The sequence below is a fragment of the Suncus etruscus genome, chromosome 1 (genome assembly GCF_024139225.1).
Source record: "Suncus etruscus isolate mSunEtr1 chromosome 1, mSunEtr1.pri.cur, whole genome shotgun sequence".
Classification (NCBI taxonomy): domain Eukaryota; kingdom Metazoa; phylum Chordata; class Mammalia; order Eulipotyphla; family Soricidae; genus Suncus; species Suncus etruscus.
The window spans coordinates 71,269,892-71,292,539 of record NC_064848.1 but is presented as its reverse complement, the minus strand read 5'-3'; the positions used below and the strand labels follow the sequence as shown (position 1 = coordinate 71,292,539).

The 22,648-nt window shown below is 44.4% G+C and overlaps 1 protein-coding gene across 1 annotated transcript in view; it reads right to left on the bottom strand.

The window, feature by feature from the left end:
• Positions 1-22,648, bottom strand: part of COL15A1 (collagen type XV alpha 1 chain) — a 196,607-nt gene that overhangs the window by 4,316 nt on the left and 169,643 nt on the right. The window contains exons 25-40 of the mRNA XM_049772921.1: positions 19,661-19,723; positions 17,661-17,729; positions 17,535-17,570; positions 16,383-16,436; positions 16,221-16,280; positions 15,175-15,243; positions 15,024-15,065; positions 13,953-13,998; positions 12,086-12,166; positions 11,655-11,704; positions 11,464-11,565; positions 10,531-10,675; positions 4,907-4,971; positions 3,483-3,611; positions 3,095-3,154; positions 2,005-2,064 (exon numbers count right to left, since the gene is read on the bottom strand). Of these exons, the coding sequence (XP_049628878.1) occupies positions 2,005-2,064; positions 3,095-3,154; positions 3,483-3,611; positions 4,907-4,971; positions 10,531-10,675; positions 11,464-11,565; positions 11,655-11,704; positions 12,086-12,166; positions 13,953-13,998; positions 15,024-15,065; positions 15,175-15,243; positions 16,221-16,280; positions 16,383-16,436; positions 17,535-17,570; positions 17,661-17,729; positions 19,661-19,723 (1,131 nt within the window). The remainder of the gene's footprint in view (positions 1-2,004; positions 2,065-3,094; positions 3,155-3,482; positions 3,612-4,906; positions 4,972-10,530; positions 10,676-11,463; positions 11,566-11,654; positions 11,705-12,085; positions 12,167-13,952; positions 13,999-15,023; positions 15,066-15,174; positions 15,244-16,220; positions 16,281-16,382; positions 16,437-17,534; positions 17,571-17,660; positions 17,730-19,660; positions 19,724-22,648) is intronic.

Below are 22,648 nucleotides of genomic sequence, written 5' to 3'. Positions count from 1 at the left end.
TAATCATGTCCCCCCGCCACCCCCGATAATCATGTTTTAACAAAGTGTTAAGACAGTTATTTTGTGGAAGGTTGCCATCTGGGTAATGAACTATTATGGGCAATGCACTATTTTCTTTTCTGTTCTTTTTATTCTCTCTCCAAATTTTCTAGGATGCATATGCATTACTTTAGAATTTATAAAATGCTATTTAAAAATAGTGTAGAAGTTTCTATTGAAAACACTGTTCTAATCTTGAGGTTATTGCCTGGATCTTCCTCTGCCAGAGAAAAGGTTTGTGAAGGGTGAACTCTGATCTCTTCCTTCTTTACCTCTCGCCTACTCCTCAGCCCATTGAAGCATGATGACACACTCTGAATTTATGAAATGTTCTTTACTTTTTGGATTTTGGGGAGTAGGATGGGGCCACACTTGGTGGTCTTCAGGCTTTACTCCTGAATCCGAGTTAAGGGATCACTCCTGGTAGTTCTCAGGTGGTGCTAGAGATCAAAAAGGAGTTTGACACTAATAAGACAAGCACCTTATCTCTTTACTATTTATCCAGCTACACTTTCTTCATTTGAAGGACAACTTTTAGCTATTCTGATAGACCTCTAAGAGCTGCTGGTTATGCCTTGCTTAGCCTCTTTTTCATCTCTGGCTATGAGTCTGAGCTTCCTTCTCAATGGCTCTTTTTTCAACTCCCTTTTTTCTTTATTCTGCATATGATTCCATCTCTTCTCACCATATAGAGTCTCAGTCAGCTTTCCCAATTGCCATGGCTCTGCTGAGGACCTTCATGTATTTCTGTCCAGCCCAGACCACTGTGGGTTTTCAGACCTTCACATCCAAGTCCTTCCTGGTCATAACCACTAAGATTCCTTGTATACTTTGATTTCCTGTGTACCTATGAATGGGGCTCAGTGAAGAGCTATGTTATAGAAAATGCAGGGCCTGTTTGGTCCAGACCTTGTTCTTTAAAAGGGCCTCAGAAGCCTGACCTTGGCTAATACAGCTCTCCAGTCACATAGAGTTGGGGTGGCCTTAAGCAGGCCAACGTCTCGGATCTTTCCTTTCAGTACTCTGTGCTGATCTCCCAAGGTCCATTAGCAGACTCATGTTATTCAGTAGTTTGATTTTGTTTGTATTGGAGCCACACTCAGCAGTGCTCAGGGCTTACTCCTGGCTCCATACATAGGGAGGAACACTCCTGGTGGGGTTCTAGGGGTCATTTGGGGTGCATGGGATTGAACAAGGGTCAGATGTCTACAAGACAAGTGACTTGCCCACTGTACTATCTTATAGGCCCTTATTGTGTGCTTTCCCTCTGTCCTTTTTCTGTTTTTTTAATTCAGCCCTAGTAAGGTGCCAGCCTTCCAGAGATGGTGTTACAGTGAGGATACATGACACACAGCAGATGGGTTGGTGGTGGGGTCTATGTGGTTGTCTTTACTTCTGAAACTATGGCTCTAGGCATGGGAATTTAAAAAAATATGGCAACAGGAAAAGGTTCCTGAATGTACAAGAAATGTATTCAAAATCTACCACATCCTGAATCATAAACATTTCTTTTTCTTTCCTTTTTTTTTTTTTTTTCGGTTTGTTTTTGGGCCACACCTGGAAATGCTCAGGGGTTACTTCTAGCTCTGTGCTCAGAAATTACTCCTAGTTACAGTTTACTTTTTGTTTACTAGTTACTCCTGACAGGCTCGGGAGACCATATGAGATTGCTGGGGAGTGAACCTGGGTCGGCTGAGAGCAAGGCAAATAAATGTTCTATCCATTGTGCTATCGCTTCAACTCAATCAGGAACATTTCTGTTAGCATTACTCAGATTGTATTTTGTCCAGAGATGAAAGGGGTCATTAGGAGAAAAGTTGAAGCAGCCTTGCTCCATCCCAGAGGTGGGAACTGTCTCTGACTGAGCCTGAGGTCTGGCACATGGGAGACACACATTTAAGATTAGCACAGTATAAAAAGAAAAGGAAAAAAAAAGATAAGCACAGTGAAGGTGTCTGGACTTACCGCTGGCCTCTCATAATTGGCACTTAACACAGGCAAATGCACAGGCTGAGACTGAGGTAGCTGTTGGGTGAAAAGGGAACCAGGCAGTTATAAATATGCTCTAAATAAGAGTATAGAGTTCATCTCACATGAGAGAAATATTTATATTGTCCACCTAGTCTTTGAGTTATTCCTATTGCAAAGAGTTTCACGCTTAAATGAAAAACTGTGTCCCAGAAAAGATGGTTATGTCACATCTAGAAAGCACCTGGAACCAAACAAACAGTTAGCCTCTTCACTGCTTAAGACAGTCTCCTTTTCAGAGCCTCGGTTTCCTTATCTGCAACCCAGAGGTAACTACAGCTGGCTCAGAAAGTGGCTGCCAGGGACCAGGTAAGTGGTAATTAGGCAAATAATTCTTAAGAGTGTTTAACAGGGAGCCAGAGAGATAGCATGGAGGTAGAGCATTTGCCTTGCATGCAGAAGGACGGTGGTTCGAATCCCAGCATTCCATATGGTCCCCTGAGCCTGCCAGGAGCGGTTTCTGAGTGTAGAGCCAGGAGTAACCCCTGAGCACTGCCGGGTTTGACCCAAAAACCAAAAAAAAACCAAAAACGAAAAAACAAAACAAAAAATGTGTTTAACAGGAAAGAGTTCTTCTAGATTTATTATCAGGGTTGGGGAACCTTTTATCTGCCAAGGGCCAATTGGAAATTACATCATTCACCAGCCATAAACTACTGGCAGGTGAGCCATGGGAAGGTGACAGGAAGTATATGAGTCTCTCCCATCATGCTTCACGGCCTAACCACAGGATTTCCAGGAACTTATACAATATTTGGTCCATGGGTTGAATGTTTCCCAGCCCTGGCTTTTGCTTAGCAATGATTTTACAGTTGAGTAAACTGAGGCCAATGTAAGGAGAAACTGGTGCCCCAGAGGGTTCAGTTACAACATAGAAACAGTAGCTTGTTCTTGTTATACCTCCTCTCTACAGTCAGAACATTACATTGGCCATCCAAAGTTTGGAGAGGGCAAAGGTGACCCTGAGAGGGACTAAGTCCATGCAGATGAGCAAAGGAGCAAGCAGAAGTCTGCAAAAATAACTCACGTGGCTGGAAAGTGCCGGGGGTGGTAAGCTGTCAGCAGGAACAGGAATCAGCTCTCCTAGCTTTGAGGAAAAGAGCACAATGAAAATGAAACATCCAACTAGAAATGTTTTCCAATATCGAAAGTAAAAGAAACAGATTTTTCAAGGGCTTGGTGAGTTGCTTTGTTTTTGTTTTGTTTTTTTTTTTTTTGGTTTTTGGGCCACACCCGGTGACGCTCAGGGGTTACTCCTGGCTATGCGCTCAGAGGTCACTCCTGGCTTGGGGGACCATATGGGACGCCAGGGGATCGAACCGCGGTCCGTCCTAGGCTAGCGCAGGCAAGGCAGGCACCTTACCTCCAGCGCCACCGCCTGGCCCCTGAGTTGCTTTGTTAAAGGTAAGAATTACCTGTAATTTTTTCCAACCATCTCGGACTCTAATGAAAAACTCTGTGCTGTCCCTTAGGTAGATGAAGGTCCCTTCTATCACCAAATGTGCATTTCGAAGCATGTCATTCATAGTGCTGAAGGCTGTGACCTGTCATAGAAGTTGAGATTCACATACTGTGTTAGGACAGGGGCATCCTGAAGCTGCCTCTATAGTATACAATAGCCTCTTACTACTCCTTTTGAAAGGGCTGAGTGTACCATTATCTGCTGTCATTCAGAATCATTCCGATGCATAGCTCCTCAGAGTTAGAACACATCTCTGATTTTTGGTGAACAGACTCTAAATGACAATGCCTGTATGTAAGCCAGGAAGATGATCTTCTAAGGGGTCAAAGACATTCATAAACTGAGCAGTTCTGGGTTTGAGAATTGGCAAATTTAGTGGTAAGTTTTGCTACTTACATCCTTCTGACATTGTCATGGCCACTGCGTTATTCTGTGCTTCTCATAAAAAGTGGCTGTATTTGTTATGTGCTATAACGAATGTATGTAAAGGTGCAACTTTGCATGGCTCTTGTATCTTTAAATATTTCTTTATTTTTGCCTAGCTAAGTAGTTCCAATAACAAATACATGGTAGGCATGGAGGTGCGGAATCTTTATCTAGGATACTGCCAAAAAAAAAGTTATTTTGGCATACCTGGGAACAGATATAAAAGCTATACAAAATCTATTGACAAATATCACATCTCAAAGAAGTAACAGCCAAGGGAAGCTTTTGTGTTATCATTTCAACTGAGAAAGTCTATTTAAAATTTTTTATTTTTTTCCTGGCCCTGGAAGAAATGACATTATGCATCAGAATGGCTTCAAACCCCCTACCCTCCACTCTAAAGCTGTAAATTCCTTTCTCTTCTTGGTAAGCCTTTTATTCGGTCACCAAATTCCCCCCACTAAAAGTCAGCAAAGACCAAAGTGCATTCTTTGAAATCCTGACATTCCTAGGGAGGATTTGCCCATTGTACTGTGGAGTGCTATACCCTCTGCCCCAATGATTTGGAATGTACTAATAGTATGTGCAAAGTGCTTTGGACAGAATGGAGTCAGCTGAATTACTCATGGTAAACCTGACTCACATAGGAGCCTAGAGATCTTTACAATTCATGCTTAAGTTTTTTTGATGTCACAATCTTGGTTCTTATTGGCTCTCATATCTGGAATATTATTGGTTCTTATTAAGTTATCAATGAAGGAGGGACAGAACCTAAATCATATATAATTTTGTATTCTTTATGGTTTTACTTAAGAAGTCATCAATCCCTCAATTCCATACCTACTCCTTTCTGTGGATTTAAGTCAATCCTATTGTCCTGGAGGCTTAACTCAAACATGAAAGGGGTGGTTGCCCTCCTTGCATGAAAGGAAGAATAAGGGTGAGACTCACCAGGTTTCGGGATCCTGGAAAACCTGGCTGTCCAGGAGGGCCAGGTGGGCCTGGAAGGGCCACACCTAAGACAAAACAGAGAAAAATAATTATCCCAACAAGCTCTGAAAGAGGTGTTGCTGGTCATCTGGAAAAGGAAGAGGAGTAAAACTCATAGCATTGTACAGCAATGAGCTTGCTGATGTGTGTCTAGAGCTCTGGGCTCAGAATGTGATACAAACAAATAACTAGTTGGGGGACAACTGAGGGCCTCAGCTGAAGCTGTGGATTAAGCTATGCCTAGAAACTTTCCAGTTTCACCAAGGAAAGGATATCTTGGTTTCTGCTTTGTGGATAAGTTAGTTTGAGATGGGTTCTCAGTCATCTGCACCCCAAACTTCACTCATGAGAGAAACAGAAGTAACAACCAGAGAGAGGTAAATAGTGACTAAGCAGAAGAAAAGGGCTAGGAAAGAGGAAGAGGAAGAATGAGGCTGCAGAATGAGCTTGAGACAAGACTCCATGGGGCCAGGAGATGGGGACTCAGGCCTTTGATGATCAATTTCCAGATCTGTGATCTTGGAGAAACTGAAGTTCTCAGAATTCCTGCTTCCTCATTGGTGAAATGTCAGCAGGCATTTCTTTTAACTGAGCTCTCATAAGAACTGAGAAAAATGTGAACCAGGAATGAATGGAATTTGAATTAGTACAACATCATCCCAGATTTCTTAGCTTTTGAAGAGGCACAGTGTCCTTTCAAATGAAATGAAGGCACCAAGGATGTGGCTCAGATATAAAGTACATACATGCCTTACACGAGTGAGGTCATGGAGTATGTCTCCTCTACTACAATCACCACCACCAAAATAAGAAAAAGGACAAAACAGGACTGGAGTGGTAACACAGAGGGTAGGGCATTTGCCTTGCACCTGGCTAACCCAGGTTTGATCCACAGTATCCCATATGGTCCCTGGAGCCTACCAGGAGTAATCTGAGTGCAGAGCCAGGAGTAACCCCTGTGTGCCACCAGGTATGGTCCATAAACCAAAAGAAAGGAATAGACATCACACCAAGGCTCACTAACCTAACAAGCATCTATACAGTGAAAGAAATTATTAAAACAAATATCATAAAATTGACAAAGGGCTAATAGCTAAGATATATAAAGAAGTCATGATAAAAACTGGGTGCTAAAAGGAGATAAAGTGATATGCATGATACCCCTTTAGTAACAATATTGTAAACCACAGTGTCTAAAAGAAAAAAAGATGATAGAGAATGAGAGAGAGCATGTTCAAAAGAATGTATTTGAAAGGGAGCAGAAACTCCTCTGCCATAGAAGCAAATTTGAGGGAGGGAGGAAATGGGGAGTATGGGATGGAAACCGGGGACATTTGGTGGTGGGAAATCCCTGGATATTCTATGTACTGGTTGGTAACATCCATCTACCCCACAACCCCACAAAAAATGAGAAAAATTAAATAGATAGTTCACTAAAGAAGACATACAGATGGCCAATAGGGACATTGCTTACTATCATTAGGAAAATACAATATCAAAATGGCAATGAGATATCACCTCATTTATGTGAAAATGGTTTACATTAAAAGAAAAGAGCTAGAAATAACAAGTGCTGGAGGGTATGTGGTGAAAAAAGAACCATCATATTCTACTTGTGGTAATGTAAATTGATTTAGCCTCTTTAGAAACAGTTTAGAAACTTCCTTAAAAATAAAAAATAAACCGAGATTGCAGAGATAGTACAGCCAAGTAAGGAGGGCATTTGCCTTGCATGTAGCTAAGCAAGGTTCGATCCCTGGCATCCTATATGGTTCTCCTGAGCATTTCCAGGAGTAATTCCTAAGTGAACTAGGAGCATCACTGGATGTGGCACTCAAACAAAACAAACACAAACCAAAGAATGAAAAGGGACTTACTGTCTGAGCTTACCATCCCACTCCTAAGTATGAATCCAAATCACACACAAATACACAAATACTAATTTGAAAATGTACACATACCTATATTCATTGCTGCACTGTTTACAAAAGCCAAGATACAGAAACACCACAAATGCCCAATGACAGATGAATGGATAAAAGGAGTTGTGAAACATACACAAACAATTGAATACTACTTAGCTATAATAAAGTATATAAATTTTTAACAACATTGATAGAACTAGAAGGGGCCATGTCACTCAAATTACCTTTACTGGTAAAAAAAAAAAAAACAGTCAAGGAAGCAGACAATATTCAATGAAAACAAACAGATTCTGGCCACAGAACTGAAGTTACCAAGTGGGAGATAAAGGGTGGATAAAGATTCCAGTGAAGTGTGGTGTAGTGTGTGTGGGGGGATACTGTCAATATGCTGGTGGCTGTGGCAAGTAATACCATCTCTCTAAAACATAGAAACATTATAGTCTTGTAAACTACTATTACCTCAATGAAAGAAATAATGATGAAATACCACAAGCCCTGGAAGCAAGCCAACAAGACAAGATTATTGCCTTATTTGCTAGAAAAATCATGACCACAAACATCAGCAGGATAGCAGATCCGTTAAATTCTCTAGGACCTTATAATTGCCCAAATGAAGAGATACTGCTTTAGGCAAACATAGAAGAGTATTATGGCACCAATTCTTTTGCTCTCTTTTCCTTCTCTTAATCACTCTAAGACCTCACTACTGAATCTGCAAAACTTTTGGTAAAGGTGAATATGCCTTTAGGAGTCCCAATAAAATTACTTATGAGATTTTTCAGGGATCATGGCAAGTAAGTCTACAGTTCCAACACTGGACATGAAGAATCCATAACAAGCCATAATGTCCAGGGGAAATACATAGAGAGACTAACCTGAACTCATTCATCCTCAGTCTAGTGCATGTGACCTTCAGTAAGATGCTTTACCTCTCTGAGTTTGGGTGTTTTCATCCATGAAATGAGTTTTATAGTAATATCCACTTCATCTCCTTCCCAGGACTACTGTGAAGATTAAATGGGATAACTCATGGGAGAACTTTTATAAACTAATTGCTGCACATTATGTGAAGGGCAATTCTTAGTCACTGGAGCAAGCATCATGGAGCCCTAGGGTAAGTCTCTTTTGGATAACAGGTTCTTTGCAACCTAGAGTCTCCCTATGCATTGTCTCTTCCCACTTTTTCCAAATCCTATTTCTTTCTTAGAGTTAGGTGGTTACTTTCAATTCATCCAGCACTTCCATTTTTTGCAGTACTAGTACTTAGTACTATCTTCTATTGGACTATTTTTCTTCATTTTGATGCATTTGGTTCCAGAGATGGAACTACCATGTTCTCATGTAATCCCACCTCTTAAAGGCAAATGGCCTAAGTGAGGCCCAAGACAAACCCAACAGAAAGTGGACTTTGAAACTTTCCTCCTTCCAGAACTTGAGGTCAAACTTAGAAAGCTGAGATATATGGTTGAGGAACATCATAAACCACAGTCTTTCCCATCTTTCTTCATCCTACATATAGCATCCTTCATCCTTCTTCTATAGCATCTATAATGGGAGATCTATAGTGAAGAAGCACAAGAAGCCTGAAGCTAATATACAGAAAGAGACTAAGACAGATGTTGAGGGAATTCACATCTGGGGTTAGTCCTTAAAATAGGATGCCTAGAGGTTCACATAGATGTCAGTCTCTTTCACATCTAACACATCTCTCTTCAGTGTGTATTAGGTTGAGTTATATTTTTGTTGTTTACAGCCCCCCAAAGCCAAGATGAAGTCCAAATCACAGTCCCAGGCCCAATACCAACCCTCTAGAATGTTTTCCTTGATGCCCTGACATGAGCTCTCTTCCTATGTGCTTTCCTACCTCCCTGATTGAGGATCATGCCAACAAAGAATTGTACCTTCACACTGTTATCATCATCATCATCATCATCATCATCATCATCATCATCATCATCATCCTTGCTGTTAAAAATGTGCTCAGAAGTGGTTGGAGAGATAACACAAAGGACTAGGCAGAAGCATGCCTTATATATGGCTCGTCCAAATTTAATCCCCAGTATCCTATGTGGTTCTCTGAGTCCCACTAGGCATGATTCCCAAACACAAAAGTAGAAGTAATCCTGAGCACAGCTGGGTGTGACCCAAAAACCATAATCACTACACCAAGAAAAAGAATATGGTTTACAGATGCAAAACTTGATGTGTGTGTATAGCAAAATAATTTTATTTAAAAAATATTTCAAGAAATGTGAGGGGAGAGAGAGCAAGAGAGAGATAGTCAAGAGAGAATGCAGGCTTCTTCAGAGGGTAAAAGCCTGACTGTTATTGCTGCTAGTATTATTTTCCAGTGTGGGCACAAGGGGAAAAGCAGAGGCTTTGGGATTTCTAATTGTGGCCTTAATTCTCTAAGTACCATTCATTAGTTCTGTGACTTTGGAGAGGTTCCTCATCTTTGGGTCATACTTTTCCCAAGTGTAAATAAGGGAGGTGAACCATTTTCTTAAAAGACTGCATAAGAGTACAATAAAATAAAGTAGTACAGATGCTAGTAGAGATACTAGGAGAGGATGGCACTTGGTATGTGTTCAACAGATGGAGATTTACTTCCCTGTCACCCTGTTTTCATTTGAGAACACATGGAACCAAATGGTCAAGAGATATTGCCTCAGAGAGTAGAATTCACACTGATTCTTTGGGGGGGGGTGTTGGGGGTCACATCCGACAGCACTTCAGGGGTTACTCCTGGCTCTGCACTCAGAAATCACTGCTGGCAGGCTCAGGGACCATATGGAATGCAGGGAATTAAACCAGAGTCCCTCCTGGGTTGGCTGCGTGCAAGATGCTAGGATGTAGGGTTAGAATGACAAAGATAAAATGGTAAATACTAGTGAAGACAAGGAGAAGCTGGAACCTTCTGTACTGCTGGAGCCAACCACTGAAGACACTCTGGAGAAGACTTGGGGGTTACTCTCAAAGTATAGAGAAATTCTATGCATGACCAAACAATTCCCTTCCTGGGCATAAACCTGAGAGAATGAAAAATATGGATTCTCATGAAACTGGAATGTTTAGCACAGAATTATTCATTGAAGCTCCCAAACAGCAACAAATCAAACATCTACCAGCTACTGACTGAATAATAATATGTGTTAGCTCTTACAATAATCAGTCACAAACAGGGAGGATGAGGTTATAGATACCACACAGGGGCAGAGCTTCTGAATATTCTACTGAAAGAAACCAAATGCAAGAGGCCAGAGTGTGTAGTTTCCTATATATGGAAGCTTCAGAAAAGGAAAATATACAGAAACATAGTATGAGTGATTGGTGGCTGGAGACTGGGAGGTGATGAATGACTGTGGAGTGATACACACTTCCTTTTTTGTAGGTGACAGGAATAGTCTGAAATCATAAATATGGTGATGGCTATACAACCTTGCAGCTGTTTATATTTAGAAAATAAAACTAAATGAAATAATACAATTCAAATGTGAGGGATCATAGGGCCTGTGAATTAGATCTTAAACAACGACAGACAGGCCCCATGCAGGAAACATGGTGTCTGTAAGACATGAGGTTCTGAAACACCTCTGAGACCTGGTAGCCTTAATCATAGAAGTAAGAGCAGGACCAAGGCTACCCACTAAATGGACTTACTTGCTCCCAGGATGGCTGGAGGTCCTGGGGGCCCTGGGGGCCCCGGGGGTCCAGGAATACCAGGTCTTCCAAAGCCAGGAGGCCCAGGTAGGCCTGGAGACCCTGGAGGTCCTTGGGGCCCAATGATCATCTCTCCTTTCGGGCCCTGTCAAGACAAGTACACAGTGAGAGGAGAGGGAGAGAAGGCTGTCAGTCACACAGGTGTTATCTTTTCTTCTAATAGGGACAGTCAGGGAAGTCAGTCAACACCAGATGTCCTTATATCTGGGACCTGGGCAAACTCAGGACAGAGTAGGAACAAGGGATAACGTGGTAATGATCACTAGAGGGTGATGAGTCAGAAAGGCCTGGTCTTTGCACTGCACAGATGAAGAAACTTCAGTGTAGAGAGTCAGGGGCTTGTCCAGAACTTCAGTGCAAATGATCACAAAGCTGGGAGTGGGAGCTTGCACTTCTGGTTTTAGGGGCTGAAGACCCCTGGAGTGAGCTTGTGGAGTAGAGTTTGCTCCTGGCTGGTGTATGAGAGTTAATGGTCAGGTGATTAATTATCTTATTGGAGGTCGAACCCTATTTTCTCTTTTTTTGGCCTAAGAGTTCCTTCTCAGGTAAATTATTCCTTTGAAAACATCTTTCACCTTTCATTCTGCCTCCACTGTGAACAAACTGTATTGAGTAAATGAACATCTTTAAAGGACATGATATAATAAGGAAGTGTGGTCAAAGAGCTAGATGCTATTTGAACCCATCCCCTTCTTCTAGACCATGTGTCCCACCAATGAACAAGGCTAAGGCAGTACTGCCAGATGCTTAGGCCCTGAAACCAGCATGGGGCATAGAGATGAACATTTTTTCTAATTGCCTTATCCTACAGGGTATTTCTGGAAAAGTTTGAACTCATGGAGAAAGGTGACAGGAACAAGGGTCACTACTCACATCTGAGCCTGGATATCCTGGTAGGCCTGGAGTGCCAGACATAAAGAAGTCACTGAAAGAATCCCCCTTCTCTCCTTTTATACCCTTGTCTCCATTCTCCCCCTAGAAGCAGAGAACATTCAGTAAGAGGAAGAAAAATGCACTAGAAAACTTACAATCTTGCAACCAGGGTTTAGAAGGGAAATGTATACCTTCAGGCTGTTGAGGAAGTATGCCAGGTAAGTTGGATCTAGGGGAGGTCCTGGAGAAATAAATAAAACTTTGTGAAATTCACAGCACAACCTCAGGCATTTAGAAGCAAAGTCCTCCCATCATGGATGTTATAATATTTTCTCAGTATGAGTGGCCTCAGAGCAAGTTAGCCAATGGAGTAGGCTCTGGGCCTGGGGACAGACAAAATCGCTGATCTGGATCTCACTATCCCCAACAGTTTGGGGTTCTGGGCATTTTCCCTCTCTGCACCATGAACCATAAGAACATCTGATCTCTCTTGACAATGTTCTATCTCAGTGCCTAGGACGAGGTCTCTAAATCATGGTTGATATATCCTTAATTCTAGCTTCTGGCTCAGATTTCTCAGAAAAAAAATCAAGCCCCAAACCCCAAATTAGAGTTGGAATACCTGGTGGTCCTTGAGCTCCCTGGTCTCCTTTTTCTCCTTTGGGGCCAGGAAAACCCCACGATCCTTTCTCTCCTTTAGCACCTGCCACAAAACACACACATTAAAAACCACCTTCATCCTCTATAGAGCAATTTGTTTAAATCAATATATTTGTGGGCTCTTCCAAATAGTGTCCAGGGTGTGTGTGTGTGTATGTGTGTGTGTGTGTGTGTGTGTGTGTGTGTGTGTGTGTGTGTGTGTGTGTAACGTGAGTGTAGGCCTGAAGGTTCAGTGCTTGGTGCTCAGTGCTCAGGAGACTACTATGGGGTATCAGGGTCAAAAACCAGGGTTTTTCCCTGTAGGACTTTTGTTCCAGAGCTGTGAGTCATGTCCCCAGCCTCACATCTATATGATATTGTTCTGGGGGTAGGGTTCAAACCAAATTTCATGAGTACAGCCAGCTAGATAAAGACCTATATGGTCTTTTTGGTGAAAAAATTCTTTATGAAATGAGAGATGGGGTAGGGGCAAATGTAGGAGGCTGGTTCCTTGCTCTTGAGAACATGGGATCCCAGAAAAGTCATGCACAGCAGGGGTGGTGGGTGGTGGTGGGTAGGATGGATGCCCATCCACTACATGCCAGCAGTGGTGCAAAAGGGAAAAGGAACTCCTTAAGAGTATCTGCACTAAAGGTCCTCAGGGGTCATTTTCATAGCAACTGGAAAGGTGCCCACTGCATCCTCCTTTCCCTCCCAGATGGGTTAGGAGAAATGACCTTACAGGCTCTTCTCCCTGATTCTCTACATGGGAAAAAGGCACTGTGAGCTTCCTGGGAGCTGATTAGGGGATGAGAAGAGATTCTTCTCTCCCCACCTGGGTGGAATAGTGTGCACTAAGTCTTTGTAATTCATAGAGTTGTGGGAGATCAAGCTACCTAATGCAAAGATGAGGTGTACAGATGACTAGGGGCTTAGGCTCCCCCTGTGTATTGGAGGAAGGATGTGTCAGAGGCATGGCACAGCCTGCTGAGAGATACCAGGCCTTGTCAATGCAGGCAGAGCAGAACCAAGCAGGACCTATGGAGGACAGAGATCTGTTTCCTCCCACCCCTCTCAGGAGAGCCACCAAGGAAGGAGACAGTAATCTCAGGCCCTTCTCCTCTTGCCCCATCATTCCCTTAGAGGACAATCAAGCATGTTCAAAATTATCTGGGCAGGGGGACAAGGGAACAAAAGGCAGGATGGAATATGCGTGGACCCAGGACCAGAGTGATATACATTACTGGCTCCTGGAGCCAGTCCCTCCGCACTTGCCCCTTGTGTTCTGCTAAGTACCTTCCACCTGATCAGGCATGATGAACTGCAGTTCTCACACCTTGGGGAGCTTGGTAAAGGGGAGCTCCAGGTATGTGTGGGAGTCTGCAGTGAGGCCTGAGTCTCTTTAGTTCTATCTTACTCCTGGCAGAAGCTGAGACGGTCCATTCAAGAAAGCATGGGAGCAAAGGTCTGAAGCTCCCACCACTCCTTGTGTATGCTACTGGCACCCTACACCACACTATTATTTTAGCTACTGAGATCATACTACAGGGAGTATGAGGACCTGGGAAATGGGAAAAGCATGAGGTCTGTGTCTTATCCACTGGCCCCACCCAGTGAGGATATGGGATTCCATGCGTGGACAAACTGACACATGGAAGTAAGTTTTCCACCAAGAAAGAGGCTCAGCTGCAAGATACAGAGCTTTCAGGAGCACATCAAAGCTGCAGCCATGCACAACCCAGTCTTCCAGCATCTGGGCACATGCTGAGTAAATGGCAATCACATTCTGCAAAGCCACCACAGTTTCAAACCATTCCTGAGACACACAGGGGAGAAAGGGGCTGCCATACCATGGAAGGATATGGAGTCTGAATTCTCAGAAGAGTCAGGGACGACCTGGAGAGAGAGAAACAGGTCAGAAGGTGTCCCCTGTGCCTAAGGAGTGCCTGTGAAGAGAGGGTCAGTGGCTGAAACCAAAACCTTCCTTCAGCACTAGAGCTCCTCAAATCTCCAAGCTCCCTAGCAGCTCTTGTTACCCAACCATCCAGGACTTACTGGGGTTATCTTGTATAACTAGTGGGTGTGAGACAGACAGAGGCCTATTGACCCAGCAACTCTGAAAAGGGGAAGCCTTAAACTGAAGACATTAAGTTATCACTGCAACATCTGTCCCTGAGCTTCGCCACCCACAATAGTCATTTCAAGGGCTCTCAGATGTCATCGTGAGTCCCTGAGAGCAGAGACCTCACCTACACCTTTGTCCTGGAAGCCTGGCAGAATACAGTACACTGGGAGCCATCAAGGAACAAATGTTGACTGTCTGTGATCTGACACATCACCATGAGGAATGACCCTACCCAGAGAAGGTTCACCCTTTTGCACTTCCCCCTGAAACCAAGACTCTCTGAATCTGATGATGTGCTGGTATATGCATTGGAGTGATTGGGAGACTAGGGGTATGATCTAAGTGGCATCTATCCATACACCTGGGACCTTGGACAAGTCACACAGGTCTAAGATTTCTTTATTATTAGATAGAAGCCTCTGAAGGCTGGGAGAGTACTGGGCAACTCAGCACAAACTCACGTATAGCCTCAAAGTCTCCAGTATACAGAGCCGAATTGAAATTGCCTTTCTTATATTCCTTTCATCTGCATTTTTAAAAGGGTATTTCCCCCTTTTTCCCTTTTATTCAGTTCCCATGCAGAAACTGAATGGTCATAGAAACCAAAGGCTCAACATTGATGGTCCTAAAGCCACACCCCAAGCACAATGCATACTTAGAAGATGAGACATTGTCCAGCACCATAGCCTCATCTAAAAGTTTCTAGTACTTTATACATAAATGACAAGTGGCAGGAAAGCACGGGTGGACAGAGGGGCCCCAGAATTGCTCTTAGGGTATTAATATGACTACTCACAGGTGTTTTGCAGTGCGGGCGGGCAGGTATGGGGAAGACGGCCTGTGTAAAGTGAGAAACAGAGAAGGCAAGGTTTAGGACTGAGTTCAGTTTTGGTGATCCCAGGGCCTACCTCCTGTTCTCAGGACACTCTCCCCACTCCCTGACTTACTCCTTTGATGTTAACCATAATACCAGGTGGACCTGGGGGGCCAGGAGGACCAGGTAAGCCTGGAGGGCCCTGTAGAGAAAGAAGAAAGGGGTCGTTGAGTTTTGGGTATTGTGAGGGGAGAGGGAGCTATAAGACCCTTTCCTGGGATCTGAGGATCCTAACAAAGAAACAAACAACAAAGAAAGGAGGATCCTCCCAAACCAGTGGTCTTTTTCAGAAGGTGGGCCAGTGATTCCCCCTCAGGTACCTGTCTTCACCACAGCCTGCCTATCAGACTGTGCAAAATGGTTGTTTTCTCATTTCCACACAGAGATGAGAAGACCCAGAGAGGAAAGTGAGAAGTTCGATGTGACATTGCAATTTAAGGAAAGACTTGTTTCTAATTTCCAGAGCAGTGCTCAGACCCTCAGAGTCAATGTCTCACTTCTCTGTTTGGGGATCCAGGAGGAAGTGGCAGTGGAGGTTTCTCGGCAGTAGGCAGTAGGATCTTTCCGGTGAAATAGCACCTGGGGAAAGGCCTTACTACCACACATATAACCATGGTACTTGAGTTAGATAGCAGAGCCAGGTTCAAAGACAGGTCAGGTAGGAAAAAACCCACAGGACCAAGCAAGGGCTTCTCTACAAAGGCTGGATCCCAAGAGGGCCAGCAGCTAAGGCCTCAGGTTCAATGATTTTTCACAGTCATCCTGAGGCAGGTGTGAGGGCCCACAAATGTGACCTCCCACAGGTGTGACCACCCACAGTGGTGACTTCTCACAGGTGTGACCTCTCATAGATATGACCTCCCACAGGTGTGAACATACACAGGTCTGACATCTCATAGCTGTGACTTCTCATAGGTGTAACTTTTTATAGGTGTGACCTCCACAGTTCCACAGGTGTGACCTCCCATAGGTATGGCCTCCAAGTGTGACCTCCCAAAGGTATAAGTTCTCATAAATGTGAGTGTGATCCCATGAGTGTGATCAGCCACAGGTGTGACCTCGCATACAGGTGTTGCACACCTGCAGGTGTGAAAAGTTTGCAAAGCACTGGCCACCCACCTGCATCGGGATTCCTCGATCTCCTTTGGTTCCCTTGAGGCCATTCAGTCCAGGGCGACCCTGAAAGGCATAGAGACTTCCTAATAACCACCCCTCACCCACAGGCCCTCAGGCAGGCCCTCCCCATGTCTCACATCCCCTTTCAGGGATTCCCACACTTACAGGGCGTCCAGGGAAACCAAATTCTCCTTTGTGTCCTGGTGGTCCTTTGGGTCCCTAAAGGCAAAACAGATAGATTAAAGAAAGATCAGACTTTCAGGGTCCCAGGCGACAACCATGATGCTGTGCTTCATGGGAACCAGACCCTTTTAAGCTACTAGAGCCAATGAAAGAGTGAGCTCAGGTACTCAGTTCTTACCAATGAGGTTGTCAGGGACCAGGCCAGCTTAGAATGTGGGTCTTTGCCCTGGAGTCCTGTCTCTAGGGCTCCCCATGTCCCTCACGCCTCTATCCCTAAAGCACCCATTTATTCCTCAAGCCAGCCTTGCTGATAACTTGCTCTATGGTTAGTTCTGCCTTGTTCCTACCTATCTCTCAGCACCAGAATTCTTAGTCTGGCCCCCAGTTCTCCCAGTGAGTTCCTGACCCAGTGGTCATGGTCCAGGGTTGGCCTTCTTACAGATAATAGGTAGTTTCTGAGCTGTACTATTGCCCAGTAAATAGAGGGTCCCAGCTCACACAGGCAAGAAGACCTTGCCATATCCAGTCCTAAGTGAGGCAGAAAACAAAAGCCCTGAGAGAAGAAGATGAGCTCATAATCTCATGAGAATCAATAAGCAGTGAATCCTGGACCAGGGTCTAGAAGCCCAGAGAAATTGTGTGGGGTATCTCTGTAGGATCCCCTGAGCTAGAAGTGTGAGATAAGGGCAAGGAATAATCCCCTACTAATTCTCTTCTTCCTGGACACACAGCTCAACCACATTTTGCAGGATGCCCTACTGTCTCAGTTCCAATCAGTGGAATGTGCTAGAAGTCATGGTCATCATCTCTGGTCTCTTTCCATCCACTCCCCAATCTCCACCTTCCCTGCTAGCTCATATCAGCATGGCCTTGAACCTGCCAGATGGCAGAGAACAGGAGCAGTGTACCAGATCCCTTAGTCCCTCCTGAAGGGGAGGCATATCCAGCTAGGAGCTGCTAAGTGCTTTTTGCAAGAGTGAGAACCCATTCACTGGTGTCAAAGCATTGAGCTTATGATCCAACTACTGTTGGCTTGCCTCCCCACACAATATTGCCATGATCTCCTTATTGTTGAAATTTGCATTTCACAATTGAACTATACAGCCAGTGTCAACCCTGCCCCAGGAAACTCACCATTGGTCCTGGGGATCCATGCACTCCAGGTTCACCCTGGATGGGAGATAAGGGAGATTAAAAACTCTCACTCTGAGGCCCAGTTTAGGGAACAAATAGTGCCTCCAGGGCTTGTGGATACCTTACCTTTTCCCCCCTCAGCTTCTCAATTTGGATGTTCCCTGTCAGGATGGCACCTGGCTCACCCTTCTCACCCTGTAATTTAGAGAATCCAAAGGTGAAGTGGGTCCTTTTATCCAGGGGCTCTCAGCCCTCTCCATCTTGCAACTGGACCTCTCTCCCCAGCCCTCCAACTCAGTTCTGACATGGCCTCTGGCTAAAATATTCCAACAGCCGCTGGGTAGAGATTGAGTGCACCCCTCAACGCACCATTAGACTCAGCAGGCTCCCACATGCTGCTACCCAAACATCCCCAGCATCCCTAGCTAAACCTTGTCCCCTCTGGCTTCTGTCACATCCAGTGGCTTTGGTGGCCAGACCTGACTTGACTTGAGACTCCTTCCCACACAACCTCCAAGCAGCTGAGAAACTCAGAAATTAGGCATTAAGGAAGCCATGAACATGGGAGCTCGTGTTCTATACAAGAGGCTAAGGGTTGGTACTTGTGTCCCCCTAAAACTTTGTTTCCAAACTCAGGTTCCCGTGCAAATACTCAACGGTCCAGACAAAGTTCCTTGGACAGCTGGGGACCACAAGTGGCAAAGACACAGCACCATCCGCATCCTGTTCTCCATAGAACTGGCCACTATCTCAGAGGCTCTCCCAAAGAGCCTTTTGTTGAGAGACAAAAAACTAGGTATGCTGCTGCCTTGACCCCTAATCCCAGTGCTGGTCCCTGCAGAGCAAGTCTAAGAGTTTACATAGGAATAGGATCAACAGTGCCAAAATGAGCAGAGCAGCTTCTTTGTTCTCTCCCTCAGTGTCTCCCTGGTCTTGAAATCTTACCACTCTGCTGGTGAGGAGAGGCACAGTCCTGCGCAGACCAGCAGTGAGAAGCAGCAAGCACAGAGGCGTTAGAGGCAGAGCGAGAGAGAGCACGTTAGATGTCATTGCCAGAGTAGCTGCCCAGACACCCAACCCAGATGTGAAGGTGGCGGCAGGTGATTTGTCCCAGGAACATCCTTCTGACCTTACCACACAGCAAATGCTGTTTATTTTGACTTTTTTTCCCCTGGGAAGGCTGGAGCACATCTGGTGACACTCAGTGGTTACTCATGGAGAGGTCCCAGGGGACATATGGGATCAAACCTAGGTTGGCTGCATGCAAGGCAAGTGCCCTACCCACTGGACTTTCTCTTCAGCCCCAGCCAATGGTGCTTAAAAGCAAGAATTGCTCTTGTCTAATCTGGCCTTCTCCCAAGTTATTGTTATCCTGTCCCTCTTATCTGTAGACCTATGAAAGCAAAAAGAATCCCAAGACATCGTTCCTCCCTCATCCCAATAAGTTGCCTAAGATAGAGCTTTCTGTACAGTCCCCCAGGAATTCTTCAGAAATGCTCTGCATGCTACATGTTTATTACAAATTTTGGGGACCAAGTCTGCCATCCAGCCGAGGAATGCCCAAACTTTCAATGTCAAGAGATGAGTGTTACTGCATTCATGAGTTATATCTCCTTTTATCCAAAAATGTTTCAAGAGCCTTTATGTTCTGGGTCCAAGATTTAGGACTGAAGTAATGGGAAGAAAGCAGGCCCAAGCTTGCCTGCAGAAATCACATGCCAAAGTGGGGGACCACAGCAACCAGAGCAAACATAGTTCACAGGGTACTGGCATATGGCAGTGTGTGGCACAAGTTGCCTTTCTAAACCAGGAGGAACATCAGTGTCACCACCCACTATCCACCTTCCCCCAGAGGAACCTCAATACTCAATAGAATGGTGGTTGAAGAGGCACAGACCTGCTTTCTACTCTAAGAAAAATGATCCAGAAGGTGTTAGTGGTTTTGCCCAACCTTGCCACTATCCTGAAAATCACAGTCTTGACACTTAATAGAATGGATTTCCCTTTTTTCTTAAACTTTGAATTCTATTTTAAAGTTAAGAAATGGTAAAGATACTTTTCAACCATTTGAAGTGTTTAGTCCATTCAGAGTATGATACTATCTAAGCAACCAAGTTCTCTCTCACCTGATCTCCTTTTAGTCCTGGAAATCCAGGCACACCAGTGTCACCTTTTGGTCCTCTGGGGCCCTGAAAGAAACCATTGGGGAGTCCTTTATTATTTGGCAAGGTTAAGATGAAGTCATGAAATTTTATTATACATGAATAGACATGGAGACTATCTTGCTGAGTGAAGTGAGTCAGAGGGAAATGGACAGAGAATGATGGCACTCATATGCAAACAATAGAAAAATAGTATGAGAATAAAACTCAAAGGTAATGGAAATGAGAGGCAGGGAGACTGGTCTATGGTAGGGAATTTAGGTATGTGGAGAGTGCAATTAGACCAGAGAAGGGACCATTATGACAACGATAGTTGGAAATGATGACTTTGGACGAGAACTGTGTGCTGAAAAGAGGTAAAGTGATATGTATGATACATTCAATAACAGTATTGCAAACCACAGTGCCTAAAAGAAGGAGGAGACAGTATCATAGAAGGAAGCAAGCTGGGGTATGGGGCAGGAAGTAAACTGGGGACATTGGTGGTAGGAAAGGTTACTGTTAAAGGAATATGTGTTGGAACAGTGTATGACTGAATCCCAAACATCAATAAATTTGTAATTGCATTATCTTATGCAGTTACATGAGAGGTATTACTCAATAACTTTAGTAACATCATTATGAAATAGATGCTTTATCTTATAATAAGCAATATAAAGTAAATTATTTTGTGCTTCCTAAAGGGGTAGGTTCAGGGTGTGGTGAGGTGAGTTGGTAACTTGGGACATTGGTGGAAGGTGGGTCTCCTTGGTGGTGGTTTGGTGTTGGAATACTGAATACCTGAAAAGATTGTATTATGAACAACTTTGTAAATCCTGGTGTCTAAGTAAAATTTCAAACAAGGAAAAAAGTAAAAGTTCTTTAACCAAAACAAAGTATTTCCTCCCAAGAAGTCGGAGTGAGCCTTCCCCTTGGTAGGGAGAAACTAGCTCCCATCCCTTTGGGACTTCCCAGCTCTCTGGGAAATGGAGCTCAAAGCTTGCTTAGGACCCACCAGCGCTTCCAGCCAGCCTCTGCCCTCAGTTCCCGTTCCTCCTCCCTCCACTGGGTCAGCCTTTCCTTTTTCCCCCCTCTTCTCACTGTCTCTGGGATTCTTTCTGCTCATGCTATTCCTCCAGCAGGAAAACCTTTCCAGTTCTCTGCAGGGCCAATTTTGCACACTGGGTCAGAGGTCTGAGTGAATTCCTACATTCACTGGGTACCATGGCAAAGATTCCCTTAGCCAGATGTCTGGCTCCCAGAGGAGTTTCAACACTTGATTGCAATTTAACTTGCCACAAGTTCCTGTCTTATTTTCTCTTTGAAGGGTGATTTCCCCAAAGATGGGGAAATTTTCAAATCTTCTGGTTATATTTTAGCAGTGCCATTCTTCAAATTCTTTTTTTTCTAAATACAAGTCCAGTAAGTAAAGTGTGTCCATGGAGGGCCTCTACTCTGGAGTCAAAACCTGGATGTGTTTTATTCAGCCATTACTCTTGTTATTTTGTGCTTGGATAGTAACATAACATAACACCATTATGAGATATAGCTTGTATTTTGTAAAAAGCAATATAAAGTAAATTATTTCGTGATTGCTAAGGGGGTAGATTAAGGGTAGAGTGGGATTGGGTGGGTAACTTGGGACATTGGTGGAGGGCAGGTTCCACTGATGATGGATCAGTGTTGGAATATTGAACACCTGAAATGAATACACTGTAATTATTTCTCTCAGGGAGCCCAAAGACCTTCTGAGATCCATGGCTCACCAGGGAATTCAAATGTACTAACATAGAGGAGACTTTGCAGAAGGAATGTGTCCCCTCCTCCTTTGCAGGAGTCCAGGAAGGGCTGACACTCAGGCCTGTAACCTCACCTCTTTCCAGGAGTCTTCCCAAGGGTTCCCTAACCCCCACCCTTGCTTTCAAGCCTAGGCCTTAAGTATTTTCAGTATTGCCATGGGCTATGAAGCTTTCAGAAACTGTAAGAAAACTCAGACATCCTATGATTTCACCATCAAGGACAAACATGAGCTACTCATATCCTAACTCTCTTCACTTCTCCTAGATGTAGCAAGAGTATGCCCAGCCCTCTCAGCCTGATTTTGGGCCAGCCTCACACTGAATAAGGCCTTGGGCTTTAGCATAGGCTCAGACATTCTGCCACATGCCCACAGACCACCCAGAAACACATCTTCACTGCCCAGGAGCAGGCCTAAGAAGACGATTTTATACCTGCTTCTTTCTCCTCCTTCTATAACACCAGGTTGTCTCTTCCACAAGAGTATCTACTTGGACTGTTTGGGGACTGAGGGGGCTCCTTATAATGATCAGGGTCCCCAGGGGGCACTTTCAGCAATGTTCAGCCAGGTTGCATAGGCATAAGAGTTCAGAGCTCTGCCCAACCCTACAGTGCTGCTTGGGTCCAGCAGTGAGAGGCAGATCCCCGGGACCATCCTGTCAGTATTCTAGGGGTTAAATTGGGTTGCTGGGACTGACACATCACCTTTGTGAGCTCCTTTCTCCACCAACCTTTCCCGATTCACTGCATGAACTTGAAAGGCCAAAGGCAGTTACTGGCACACTGAGGAATCTGGGCGTTGGCCCAGCTCTGCTTGGCTCTGGTGTGGGCCCAGCCCTGCTTAAGTGGATCATAGAACAATCAAAGGGAAAAGGGCCTGTGCAGCAGGGCTAAAACAGACACCCTATAGGCTTAACGGTGGGGGGACTGAGCCTGAGAGACTCAGTCTGAGAGACTGAGTCTGAGAGACAAACCACAAGACTGCATCACTGGATGCTCGAGATTCAGCATCACATGGTCCCTGAGCACCATTAGGAATGATTACAAGCCATTGAGAACTAGAAATAGTCTCTGAACACTAGCAGGTGTGGCTTCCTCCAAACACAAACAAGAGGAAAGAAAAAAGAGAAGGATCCTTCCTCATGACAAGAAGGGACAGCACATGCCGAGGCTCTT